At 46.3% G+C, this 13,320-nt stretch overlaps 1 protein-coding gene across 1 annotated transcript in view; it reads right to left on the reverse strand.

Moving 5' to 3' along the window:
- Positions 1-114: 114 nt before the first annotated feature.
- Positions 115-13,320, reverse strand: part of LOC121569265 (brother of CDO-like) — a 56,985-nt gene continuing 43,779 nt past the window's right edge. Inside the window, exons 7-17 of the mRNA XM_041880073.2 lie at positions 5,518-6,062; positions 5,067-5,232; positions 4,889-4,957; positions 4,295-4,507; positions 3,865-4,043; positions 3,523-3,745; positions 3,171-3,353; positions 2,153-2,364; positions 1,905-1,993; positions 1,617-1,780; positions 115-1,469 (exon numbers count right to left, since the gene is read on the reverse strand). Of these exons, the coding sequence (XP_041736007.2) occupies positions 1,309-1,469; positions 1,617-1,780; positions 1,905-1,993; positions 2,153-2,364; positions 3,171-3,353; positions 3,523-3,745; positions 3,865-4,043; positions 4,295-4,507; positions 4,889-4,957; positions 5,067-5,232; positions 5,518-6,062 (2,204 nt within the window). The 3' untranslated portion in view covers positions 115-1,308. The remainder of the gene's footprint in view (positions 1,470-1,616; positions 1,781-1,904; positions 1,994-2,152; positions 2,365-3,170; positions 3,354-3,522; positions 3,746-3,864; positions 4,044-4,294; positions 4,508-4,888; positions 4,958-5,066; positions 5,233-5,517; positions 6,063-13,320) is intronic.

Below are 13,320 nucleotides of genomic sequence, written 5' to 3' on the forward strand. Positions count from 1 at the left end.
TCAAGTGAGGGACAAATCTGAAATGGTATCTTTGCGATTACGCCTACTTATTTCAATTCCCTACAAACCGCAAACCATTTAACAGGGTTAAAATGAAATGCACAAACAACCAAGGTGGTTCATTATAAGCTTTATTTACATGCAATAGTGCTTCAGCCTGTGTAACCATAACGTCTACACACATAAAGATGGGTTATAGATTCAGGAACTCCTTCATTTTGATCTGATGCCTCGTGGGGAAGGCTAATACTGATGCACCAATCTGTGAGGGAAGAATAATACGGACGCACCAGTCAAAGATTCCTTTACAAGGCACAGTCGTTTGGAATAGTGACCAGCATAAACAGTAAACAAACCGTCATTTCAGAAGTTATGTCTAAGATAAAACAGATAAACCTTCCAGAATGCTTCCCATTCAGTGATAAGAAAAATAAATCTGGCTCCTAAAAATAAATAACTATACAATATATAAATATCTGTACTCTAAAAACGACAAAAGACAGAATGCTTTGAAGTTGCATACATTTGTTAATACTTTGTTAATGAAAAATGCATAATATTTCTCAGTTATTTCTATACAAAACGGATGACGGTTGTACCTTGAGAATCGCACCATTATGACAACACTAAACAGGATTGAAGCAGGAGTATATACACAACACTGCATCACAACATACACGAGGGTTGCGTCCAATGTGCATTATCATTGAGCATTTTCAGGTAGTACCTCGTCCAAATGCTTGCTCCCCCTTCGTCTCTACTGAGCAGCACAACCCTGTCCATTGGTCTTTTGTTTCCAGCTGACATGCGGCTATCAGGATAGTATAATAACCAGATGTCTGAGTTGTGAATAAGTGGACAATTGGAGTTCTACAGGGAATGACTGAGGAGACTGGTAGATGTGCTGCTGGTGCCGGGTCAGAGAAACCGTGGAATGGCGCTTCTCTCCATCCAGTAGTATCTCATTCACATTCTGTTGAAGATTTCATTTGTGACTTAAATCAGCACCAGGATTGGAATCACATTCAGATACTCCCCCTTCCTCCTCAAGAAATGCAGATATTAATATACGATCACAGATCTGTCTTATAACACAGAGCAGCATTACAACATGATAACAGAAACTCCCTTTGTCCTGGTTGTAGTGACAGGACGTACAGATAAGTGTCTTCCAATATGAACATATCCTTGTACACAGCATAAAACAAAATGTTTATATATACAAAAGCATAAATATATAAATATCTGTGATACAAAAATAAATACTTTGTTTTGTGTTTTTCTTATAGCGTTTTTTCAAGCGTCCGTTTAATCTGACGTCCCTTGTTCTACCGGTGGTGTTTCACTCTGGAGAGTGTTCACTTCCTGGAGTGGAAGTGCATCTTGGGATTCTGGCGTTGTAGCTGTTGATGTCGCCGTGGAGATCTCCTCCTCCAGTGGTAGCAGAGGAGAGAGAGAGCAGGGTAGGTCTACACAGACAGAGGGGAAGAAAATACATGTTTATCTAAAATGGTCATTTGAAATCTGCGGTGGGCATAACACATTCATAGCTCCTCAAGTGTGAGGTAAATGCATAAGTTGCATAATGTTAAAGTTTTGTGAGAACGGACTTGTACCTTGATTGATGTCATCCTCCCGTATGATGTCCCCATTGTAAAAATGGGCGTTCCCCGTCGGGTCCTGAGTGCTGATTGGCTGTTCTGAGGTGTTGAGGAGCTGGAGGGTGGAGTCCTCAGGCAGAAAGCAGTGATCTTCTCCGTCTCCATGATGCTCAGGCTCACTGATAGAGAGAGGGACATGTTTGGGTGAGAATGCTTATATACACACACACACGTGTACATATACACACAGAGACAGACTGACTGGCTGAAATTGAGAATATGTGAAAACAGTACTGTATCTACCTGTTAGAGTAGTGGTAGACTGGGACGTGTCCGTTTGACATGATATGTGGCAGCAGTGTGTCACACTCCATATCACACTCCACATCCTCCTGCAATAGGAACAAGAGACATCAGTTAGACTTCTGTTACACATGAAAAACAATAATGTGCCCGAAGCTGATACGCTACAAACTGATTTATTGGTGAGATGCACAAGACATGAAACTTGGCGAGCTTAGCTTCCCAATGTGGACAGAACTCAGTCTGACCTGATGTAGTCCTGGCAGGCAGTGTGTGGGGTGAAGGTGTTTCCCGTTGGAGGTGTACAGTCCGTTGGGGGGGTAGACGGCGTGCGGCGGGGGCAAGTGGGGGTCCAGCGGGCAATGCCCAACCACTGCCAGGCCCTGCAGGGGCACCATGGTGTACTGGCAGGAGGAGACAGGGGATGCCACGGCTGGGAAACACAGGTCTGACGTTTGCTCTGGAGGGGAGAAAACCGTTGTTAGACATGGAAGGACTTCCAGGGCTGATATATCAAGGGATTAGTCAATTCAAAATGGCGGGATTGGTCAGTTACGTTTAAGTCATTTATCCATGGCGTCTACATTCATCTTAAGATAGCTTCAATAGATCTGACAACCACATATCACAGTTATAGTCACTACATTTTTCCTTTATAAAGTAGCTATCAGCAAAGTCAGAGTTAGAAGGGGGGGGGGGGTTCTAGGTGAGGAGGTCGTCTGTTAAATTACGTAAATGTAATGTAATGTAAATTAGGTTTCTTTCCCGCCCCAATTTCGTGACATCCAAGTGGTAGTTACAGTCTTGTCCCATCGCTGCAACTCCTCTACGGACTCATGCCAGGTTAAGAACCATGTGACCTCCGAAACACGACCCTGCCAAGCTGCACTGCTCGCTTAACCCGGAAGTCAGCCGCACCATGTGTCGGAGGAAACACCGTCCAACTGGCGACCGAAGTCAGCTTGCAGGTGCCTGGCCCGCCACAAGGAGTCGCTAGAGCCCGATGGGACAACAAAATCCCTGCCGGCCAAATCCTCCCCTAACCCGGACGACGCTGGGCCAATTGTGGGTCGCTTCATGGGTCTCCTGGTCACGGCTGGCTGTGACAAAGCCTGGGATCGAACCCGGGGCTGTAATGACGATGCAGTGCCTTAGACTGCTGTGCCACTCGGGAGGCCTTAGGAAGGGGATTATTTAAGATACTCTGAGTTCAAACAACTACAGTTGTTTTTGTGACTAAACCGAACTTGATCCAACAATACTCACTCTCTTTGGCCCAGGCTCTCCACAGGCAGAAGGGGATGAAGGATACGATGATGAACACGAGGGCCCCCAAGACCACGCCCACTATGAGGTAGGGGAGGTCGCTGGGGCGGGGCACAGGCCCCCCGGAGTGCTCTGGTCTCTGGGACGACGTCTCCGACGGGAAGGGCCGCTGGTTCAGACGAGCTGGGGGAGGGAGGGGTTCATTTAGTTGATAACATTTATCACAGTCAGGCTATAAAATGAATTATATGAACAATGTTGCGTTTTTAACAAGCAGGTGTTCTAGTGTTTCTCTGTGAGCGTACATGTGTTACTGAGATGGCTATACAGGTAGAGACCGAGATCTGCATACCTTTAGTTTCTAGGATGACCACGTTGCCAAACTCGCTCTCTCCTCCCTCGTTGAAGCACTGCATCTTGATGTCGTAGGCCGTCTCAGGCTGCAGGTCAGTGATAGAGTGCCAGTAGCGGTCACCTTCCACCACGTCCTTCTTATAGTCACTGTCGTTGTCACTGTCTGTCGGACGGTAGAAGATGTAGAAACCGTAGACAGGAGTGTTGTTGACGGCAGTGTACTGTGGTGAGAAAATATATGAAAGATTTAATATTAACAAAATGATAGTATTAAGAGTTTTCAGCCATACTTCTAACATGACAACACAAACATAAACTACACACAGCCTGTTCCACTCACCGTCCATTTGAGGATGATGGTGGTCTCGTTGATGGCTTCATTATAAGTGATGTATGGTCCGTCTACGGGGCGTTCGTTGGGCCTGCCGCCACCCACCACCGTGTAGGCCTTAGAGGGGACACTGGGGGGGCTGGCGCCAATCACATTCACTGCCAACACACGGAACTTATAAGACATGCCTACAGGGAAACAGAAAGCACACACGGGTTAAAATAACCAAACACCAGTTACACTGTCTACGTCTTTCTCTGTCCACACACTAATGGTGACCAGATGGTAACCATGTTGATTACTTACAGTCATTATTAAAATAGGTATGATTATGATGACTAAAACAGTAATGTTGATGATAATCAGAGTCATGCTAATGATGATGAGGCCATTTGTCATCATGAGGGATAATGATGATGATGATGGTGATGAAGCTCACCTTTCTCCAGGCCAGTGATCTCCACAGACAGTCGTTGGGGGGGGATGTTAGTGACAGCCACCTCCCATTCCCCTCCCCCCTTCCCTTTCAGCTTCTTAAACTCCACCCGGAATGACTGGATGGGGAAACCACGGTTACCACGCGGGATCCACGTTACGTATGCAGACGTCTCTGTCGCCGTGGAGATGGTGGGCTTATCAGGGGCCTCGGGAGCTGTGGAAAAGTGATAGAGGTTAAACGGACATCAAATCTATTATTGTTCCATATTAATGCACATACAACCACACTGACACAAAGACAGACTCACTCTCAATAACATTAAAGCCAAAACACACACAGAGACAAGCAGGTAACGTAACAAACTTACAAAGACTTACTGTGAGCTCATCCTTTAGTGTTACAAGTGAAAGAGAGATCAAGACAGATCACATGTTAGTACAGAGTAGAAAAGTGAGGGGGTTAACAGTTAGTCAAACAGTTTTATAACGGCTCAGTTAGGATGTTATAAAGAGCTGAAAGGGCTATTAAGAGTTGTAACTGTGGTCCATCAATGTTCCAACCATACTGGACAGTAGGAGGGGGACGGGGACTTACGAGAGAGGCGAGGTGATGGTACTGCAGGAGTTTTAGGGGGCTCGTTCTGCCCCCCTGGACCCTTACGACCTGTTGGCACGGAAACAAGAGTATTAGCAAAAATACTCAAATATCGGGGAATCAACATGGGGGCATTTATTATAGTAATTTTGATTAATAGATAGGTAAATAAATATACCTTTGCCTGTCCTGAATGTCATCATGGCGGGTTGTCCCAGGCCAGCACAGTTCTTAGCAGACATCTCCACCTCGTACAGACTGGCTGGCTGCAGCTTGGCCAGGGTCAGCTTGTGGAGAGACCCAGATATACTGCTGCTGGTCCACTCACCCGGAGGGTCCTCAATCTGGTGGAGAGAGAGCGAGGGAGAGAGGGAGAGAGAAGAGAGGAGGCATGAGTTAGTGTGTGACGACATGTAAAGACATGTCATTGTAGACAACTTTATTATATCTGTATGTTTTGCTCTCTCCATTTTTATTAGTTCTACTATTTTGATATTGATTACTGCACTGTTGGGTAGAGCATGCAAGTTAAGCATTTCACTGTACTTATGGATGTGACAATAAAACACTGAATGAGCATAACATTGTGTGTAAAATATGTGTGGATTTATGAGTCAACTAGCCTGTACCTTTCTGTACTTGACAATGTACTCCACAACAGGAGACCCTCCATCGTGGCGAGGTTTCCAGGTCAGATCATAGAAGTCGGCCTTGACAGTCCTGGGCTGGCTGAGGATGACAGGGGCCTCTGCCACAGAGATCTGCCCAGGTAGCTCAGAGCAGTCCAGGGTCAGCACGCTACCCATGGCCCCAGGCTTCACTGGGGCTTGCTCCCGCAGCACCTTGTCTGGGCTCAGGGGACGCAGGCTGGACGGCAGCTTCCCTGACCGCGACGGGTTACTGGTTGGCAAGGTGACCAGTCTGGTGGCGGCCTGCGAGCTGCCCACGCCGTTCTCGGCCATGCACTGGTACAGGCCGTCGTCCTGTGGGCCCACGTTGATGACACGCAGCACGCGGGCAGACAGGCGGTGGCGTGGCGATGTGGCCAGGGGGCGGGCATTGTGGAGCCATACCACAGAGGGGGCGGGTTTACCCCTGGCCTGACAGCTGAAACGTACGCTCTCCCCCCACAACACCTCCTGCTGCTGGAGCTCTACGGTCACCTGGGGAGGCTCTATATATAGAGAGAGAGAGATTTGAAGAACAAGAGGAGATTTGAAGAACCTTTATTGGGTCTGGGAACCCACAACACAATAAACACATCAATTAAAAACACAACACCAAATCTTCCTCTACAGTAGCTAAACACAACAGGCTTTGAATACCCCATATACTCAAACAGCCCAATGTTATTAACCAGTTTGTAATAGGCAAACTCAACCCTCAGTATCGCTGCCAACATCCCCTGCAGCATTCCCACCACATCCACAGTCCACTGTCCCCAAATACTGTTCTTTCGTGTCTTCCAAATTGCTAATTTAGCGGCCCATGACACAAAGTTAAGCAAGAGAACTACACCCCTTCTACTAAACATGTACTTTAGCCCAAATTTAAACTGTTGGGAAGAGAAAACCTCTCCCAGAGCTGAAAACCAACCAGTGATCAGGTCAATCATCCCGACCAACCTGGGACACTGTAAGAACAGATGTGCCAGAGTTTCAGACTCAGCACAGAATGGACACCCCTCCCCAACAGTAGGATCCAGGTGTACCAGATGCATATTGTTGGCTACAGCTCCATGTATTATCCTCCATTGGAGGTCAGCTGTCCTCTTTTAAACAGGCAGTTTGTATAAAGACCGCCAACAGCCTATTGGGGAGGCACCTGGACCAAACACACCCGCCCATCTCGTCGATTTTACCCCTTCCAAGGAAGAAGCTCAGGACACTTTCACACAGATTTTGTACATGGCCTTCTTTCCCACCGCCTTGAACTCCCCCAGCTCCAGGGTATCGAAGGATAGCAGCATCCCCACGTCCTCCTCTAATGCCCCCTCTGCAGCACTAACATTCAGCGCAGGGAACACATAATCCAGACCCTCTGTCCACCGATCAGAATTGGAAGGTTCAGTCACATACTGCCGATGAAGTACTGGCAAGGAATCGCAGACCTCAGCTACGACCTTCCTGAGTAGGCGAGATGATCTGATCCCCGCTCTTTCTCCCAGCTCCTCCAATGATCTGCTCCTGCTCAGCATCATATGACTCAGCTTGGTGCACCCCACACCTAACAGGCATGAACCTAGGCTGGCTGAACCCATACACGGGACTGGATGACAGTGTTAAATGTAATGTAATGTAAATGTTATAAAAAAGAGGCTCTTCAAAAAGCCACATCCCTGGTGGCGTGCCGGCCTTACGGGACATGATGACAAACTCTCCAAGCCGCATAACAGACTCATAGAATGGAGTCAGGCCAGACAAATCACACCCCTCTAGCTTTAAGAGGAAAGGGTGCTTGTTTAAGCCCAAACAGCCCGCTCTCCTCATCAATGCATAGGCTGCATCGACCCAGCTAGAACCGTCACTGTACAACATTCTCTGGGCTGCTTGAAGCCGGAAAGCCATGATCCTAGAGGAAATGAACACCAGGCCTTGCCCACCCTCGTGCAGTGGCAGCTACAAGGCTGCACCTTTAATACAATGTTGTCCAGACCAGAAAAAATTGACAAGGGTCCTCTGAAGCTCTTGTATCAGACCCCCAGGTGGCTGTAAAATCATTAGTCTGTGCCACAGGGTAGACGAGGCTAGGTTATTGGCTACCAGCACCCTTCCCCTATAAGACAGCTGGGGTAGCACCCATTTCCACCAAGACAATCTGGCACACACCTTCTCCACTACACCCTCCTAGTTCTTTTTTTTGAAAGACATCGGAGCCTAGAAAAAAAAACAAAGTCTTTATCCCATCTCTGCCCCACTGAATCCCCCCTGGTAACCATGGAGCGGACCCTATCTGAAGCTGACCTGCCCACAGCAATTCACTCTTTTCCCAATTGACTCTAGCTTAGGAGGCCGCCTCATACTCCTTTAAAGCGTTTGAGAGAACCTTAACATCCTCACCCCCTGTAATAAAAACTGTCACGTCATCTGCATACGCAGACAGTGCTATCGTGGGACCCTTCATAACCCCTGGCACAGAGAAACCAGTAAGCCTCGCTCTTAAAAAACAAAGCATTGGTTCAATTGCCAGACAATATAACTGTCCTGAAATTGGGCATCCCTGCCTGGTACCCCTTTGGACGGGGACGAGGAAGCTCAAACCACCCCCCACCTTCACCAGACATGAGGCCCCAGCATACAGTAAACTCATCCAAGACAAAACAAACATCCCCAAACCCAAAGGCTTTCATTGTTTTGAACAAGTACTGGTGGTCCACACGGTCAAAAGCCTTCTCCTGATCCAAAGAAAGCAAACCCACATTCACATCTGACAGTTTAGAAATGTCTAAAACATCTCTTATTATAAATACGTTATCAACAATAGAGCGGTCAGGTACACAGTAAGACTGGTCCTTGTGGACCAACAGCCCCAGATATTCTTTCAACCTGTTTGAGAGACACTTAGATATAATTTTATATTCTGCACACAGCAGTGCAACAGGTCTCCAGTTTTTTAAAAGAGCCAAATCCCCCTTTTTTGGCAACAATGAATGCACAGCACGTTGACAGGATACAGGAAGAGAACCCTCATGAAAAGATTCACACACAACTTAATACAAATCCCCCCCAATAGACCACCAAAAGTGCTTATAGAAATCAGATGCTAAACCATCGATGCCAGGGACTCGGCCTGATGAGAGCTGCATAACTGTAGTGGACAGCTCCTGCAGAGTAATGTCAGAGTCCAAAGCAGCTCTCTGCTCAGGGCCCAATTGAGGAAGTCCATGTAACAACTGTTCAGCACACAGAGGATCACAATCCTCCGCCTTATAGAGGGCAGAGTAGAAGTCTACGGCATGTTGGCGCATCTCACCGTCATCCGTGGTCACCTTCCCATAAAGGAGACGAAGGCAGACCGTCTGTTTGCGTTGCGATGTCGACTGCCCCAGGTTTTAAAAAAAGCACTAGGAGCATCCATATCCTTGAGGGTAGCAAAGCGAGACCTAATCCAGGCACCCTTCACTCTTTCATGTAAAAACAACCTCAGTTCATGTCTCTTGTCCTGTAAATTCATGACTAGTCCGGGGTCATTCTGAGTGAGCAACTTCAATTCAATAGATTTGATGTCCTGTTGACAAAACACACGTACAGTTGAAGTCGGAAGTTTACATACACCTTAGCCAAATACATTTGAAATCAGTTTTTCACAATTCCTGACATTTAATCCTAGTAAAAATTCCCTCTCTTAGGTCAGTTAGGATCACCACTTTATTTTAAGAATGTGAAATGTCAGAATAATAGTAGAGAGAATGATTTATTTCAGCTTTTATTTATTTCATCACATTCCCAGTGGGTCAGAATTTTACATACACTCAGTATTTGGTAGCGTTGCCTTTAAATTGTTTAACTTGGGTAAAAAAAAACTACAACGCTGTTAATTCGGCATCTCTGAGGTTTCGGTCCGTCTTGCTGTCTATCTGTCCATCAGATAGACAGATAGACAGGGTAGCCTTCCACAAGCTTCCCACAATAAGTTGGGTGAATTTTGGCCCATTCCTCCTGACAGAGCTGGTGTAACTGAGTCAGGTTTGTAGGCCTCCTTACTCGCACACGCTTTTTCAGTTCTGCCCACACATTTTCTATAGGATTGAGGTCAGGACTTTGTGATGGCCACTCCAATACCTTGACTTTGTTGTCCTTAAGCCATTTTACCACAACTTTGGAAGTATGCTTGTGGTCATTGTCCATTTGGAAGACCCATTTTCGACCAAGCTTTAACTTCTTGACTGATGTCTTGAGATGTTGCTTCAATATATCCACATACTTTTCCTTCCTCATGATGCCACCTATTTGTGAAGTACACCAGTCCCCCCTGCAGCAAAGCACCCCCACAACATGATGCTGCCACCCCCGTGCTTCACGGTTGGGATGGTGTTCTTTGGCTTGCAAGCAACCCCCTTTTTCCTCCAAACATAACGATGGTCTTTATGGCCAAACAGTTCTATTTTTGTTTCATCAGACCAGAGGACATTTCTCCAAAAAGTACGATCTTTGTCCCCATGTGCAGTTGTAAAGTCGCTCTCTCTCTCCCGCTACTCTCTCCTCTTCCATCCTATCATCTCTTCCCTCTGCTCAATCCTTCTCCCTCCAATCTCCTGATTCTGCCTCCTCAACCCTCCTCTCCTCCCTTTCTGCATCCTTTGACTCTCTATGTCCCCTATCCTCCCGGCCGGCTCGGTCCTCCCCTCCTGCTCCGTGGCTTGACGACTCATTGCGAGCTCACATAACAGGGCTCCGGGCAGCCGAGCGGAAATGCAGGAAAACTAGACTCCCTGTGGACCTGGCATCTTTTCACTCCCTCCTCTCTACATTTTGTTCCTCTGTTTCTGCTGCTAAAGCCACTTTCTACCACTCTAAATTCCAAGCATCTGCCTCTAACCCTAGGAAGCTCTTTGCCACCTTCTCCTCCCTGCTGAATCCCCCCTCTCTCGCCATCATGGTTGACAACTCCGTTGTGTCCTCCTCCTCCCAGAGTGCAAAGAGCCTTGGCGTGACCCTGGACAACACCCTGTCATTCTCCGCTAACATCAAGGCGGTGACCCGATCCTGTAGGTTCATGCTCTACAACATTCGCAGAGTACGACCCCGCCTTACACAGGAAGCGGCACAGGTCCTAATCCAGGCACTTGTCATCTCCCGTCTGGATTACTGCAACGCGCCGTTGGCTGAGCTCCCTGCCTGTGCCATTAAACCCCTACAACTCATCCAGAACGCCGCAGCCCGTCTGGTGTTCAACCTTCCCAAGTTCTCTCACGTCACCCCGCTCCTCCGCACACTCCACTGGCTTCCAGTTGAAGCTCGCATCTGCTACAAGACCATGGTGCTTGCCTACGGAGCTGTGAGGGGAACAGCACCTCCGTACCTTCAGGCTCTGATCAGTCCCTACACCCAAACGAGGGCATTGCGTTCATCCACCTCTGACCTGCTGGCCCCCCTACCTCTGCAGAAGCACAGTTCCCGCTCAGCCCAGTCAAAACTGTTCGCTGCTCTGGCACCCCAATGGTGGAACAAGCTCCCTCACGACGCCAGGACAGCGGAGTCACTCACCACCTTCTGGAGACACTTGAAACCCCACCTCTTTAAGGAATACCTGGGATAGGATAAAGTAATCCTTCTACCACCCCTTTTTTTTTTTTTTTTTTTTTTAAATAAATAATTGTAAAGTGGTTATCATAAGGTGAATGCACCAATTTGTAAGTCGCTCTGGATAAGAGCGTCTGCTAAATGACGTAAATGTAAATGTAAACCGTAGTCTGGCTTTTTTAGGGCGGTTTTGGAGCAGGTTTTGATTTGTACTTTTCACACCAAAGTACGTTCATCTCTAGGAGACAGAACGCGTCTCCTTCCTGAGCAGTATGATGGCTGCGTGGTCCCATGGTGTTTATACTTGCGTACTATTGTTTGTCCAGATGAACGTGGTACCTTCAGGCGTTTGGAAATTGCTCCCAAGGATGAACCAGACAGACCAGAGTTTGAAGGTAGGCCTTGAAATACATCCACAGGTACACCTCCAATTGACTCAAATGATGTCAATTAGCCTATCTAAAGCCATGAAATTATTTTCTGGAATTTTCCAAGCTGTTTAAAGGCACAGTCAACTTAGTGTATGTAAACTTCTGACCCACTGGAATTGTGATACAGTGAATTATAAGTGAAATAATCTGTCTGTAAACAATTGTTGGAAAAAGTACTTGTGTCATGCACAAAGTAGATGTCCTAACCGACTTGCCAAAACTATAGTTTGTTAACAAGAAATTTGTGGAGTGGTTGAAAAATGAGTTTTAATGACTCCAACCTAAGTGTATGAAAACTTCCGACTTCAACTGTATGTAGGCCTTCCCAACCTCCCACTATTGTCTCAAGTACTCAAAATTCAATTTAATAACCCTCCATTTTCCCCAAAACAACAATAACTTTTCACAAAACATGACATAATGTAATAACTTAACATTAAAATACCAATAAGGTGATGACCTTCGTGGACAGGACAAGTGAATAGCAACAGTCACAATATGATGATCAGAAAAACACACCCTACTACAGTAGTGCTCAGATACATACAACCTGTCTAACCTTGCTGCACTGATATGACCTTCATTAACATTTAGCCATGTGTACACTACCGGTCAAAATGTTTTGAACACCTACTCATTCAAGGGTTTTTCTTTATTTGTACTATTTTCTACATTGTAGAATAATAGTGAAGACATCAACACTATGAAATAACACATATGGAATCATGTAGTAACCAAAAAAGTGTTAAACAAATCAAAATGTATTTTATATTTGAGATTCTTCAAATAGCCACCCTTTGCCTTGATGACAGCTTTGCACACTCTTGACATTCTCTAAACCAGCTTCATGAGGTAGTCACCTGGAATGCATTTCAATTAACAGGTGTGCTTTCTTAAAAGTTAATTTGTGGAATTTATTTCCTTCTTAATATGTTTGAGCCAATCAGTTGTGTTGTGACAAGGTAGGGGGGTATACAGAAGAGAGCCCTACTTGGTAAAAGACCAAGTCCATATTATGGCAAGAACAGCTCAAATAAGCAAAGAGAAACGACAGTCCATCATTACTTTAAGACATGAAGGTCAGCAATATGGAACATTAAGAACTTTGAAAGTTCTTCAAGTGCAGTCACAAAAACCATCAAGCGCTATGATGAAACTGGCGCTCATGAGGACTGCCACAGGAATGGAAGACCCAGAGTTACCTCTGCTGCAGAGGATAAGTTCATTAGAGTTACCAGCCTCAGAAATTACAGCCCAAATAAATGCTTCACAGAGTTCAAGTAACAGACACATCTCAACATCAACTGTTCAGAGGAGACTGTGTGAATCAGGCCTTCATGGTCGATTGCTGCAAAGAAACCACTACTAAAGGACACCAATAAGAAGAAGAGACCTGCTTGAGCCAAGAAACACAAGCAATGGACATTAGACCGGTGGAAATGTATCCTTTGGTCTGGAGTCCAAATTGGAGATTTTTGGTTCCAACCGCCGTGTCTTTGTGAGACGCGGTGTGGGTGAACGGATGATCTTCGCATGTGTATTTCCCACCGTAAAGCATGGAAGAGGAGGTGTTATGGTGTTGGGGTGCTTTGCTGGTGACACAGTCTGTGATTTACTTAGAATTCAAGGCACACTTAACCAGCATGGCTACCACAACATTCTGTAGCGATATGCCATCCCATCTGGTTTTGGCTTAGTGGGACTATCATTTGTTTTTCAACAGGACAATGACCCAACACACCTCCAGGCTGTGTAAGGG

Source organism: Coregonus clupeaformis, chromosome 7 (assembly GCF_020615455.1).
Source record: "Coregonus clupeaformis isolate EN_2021a chromosome 7, ASM2061545v1, whole genome shotgun sequence".
NCBI lineage: Eukaryota > Metazoa > Chordata > Actinopteri > Salmoniformes > Salmonidae > Coregonus > Coregonus clupeaformis.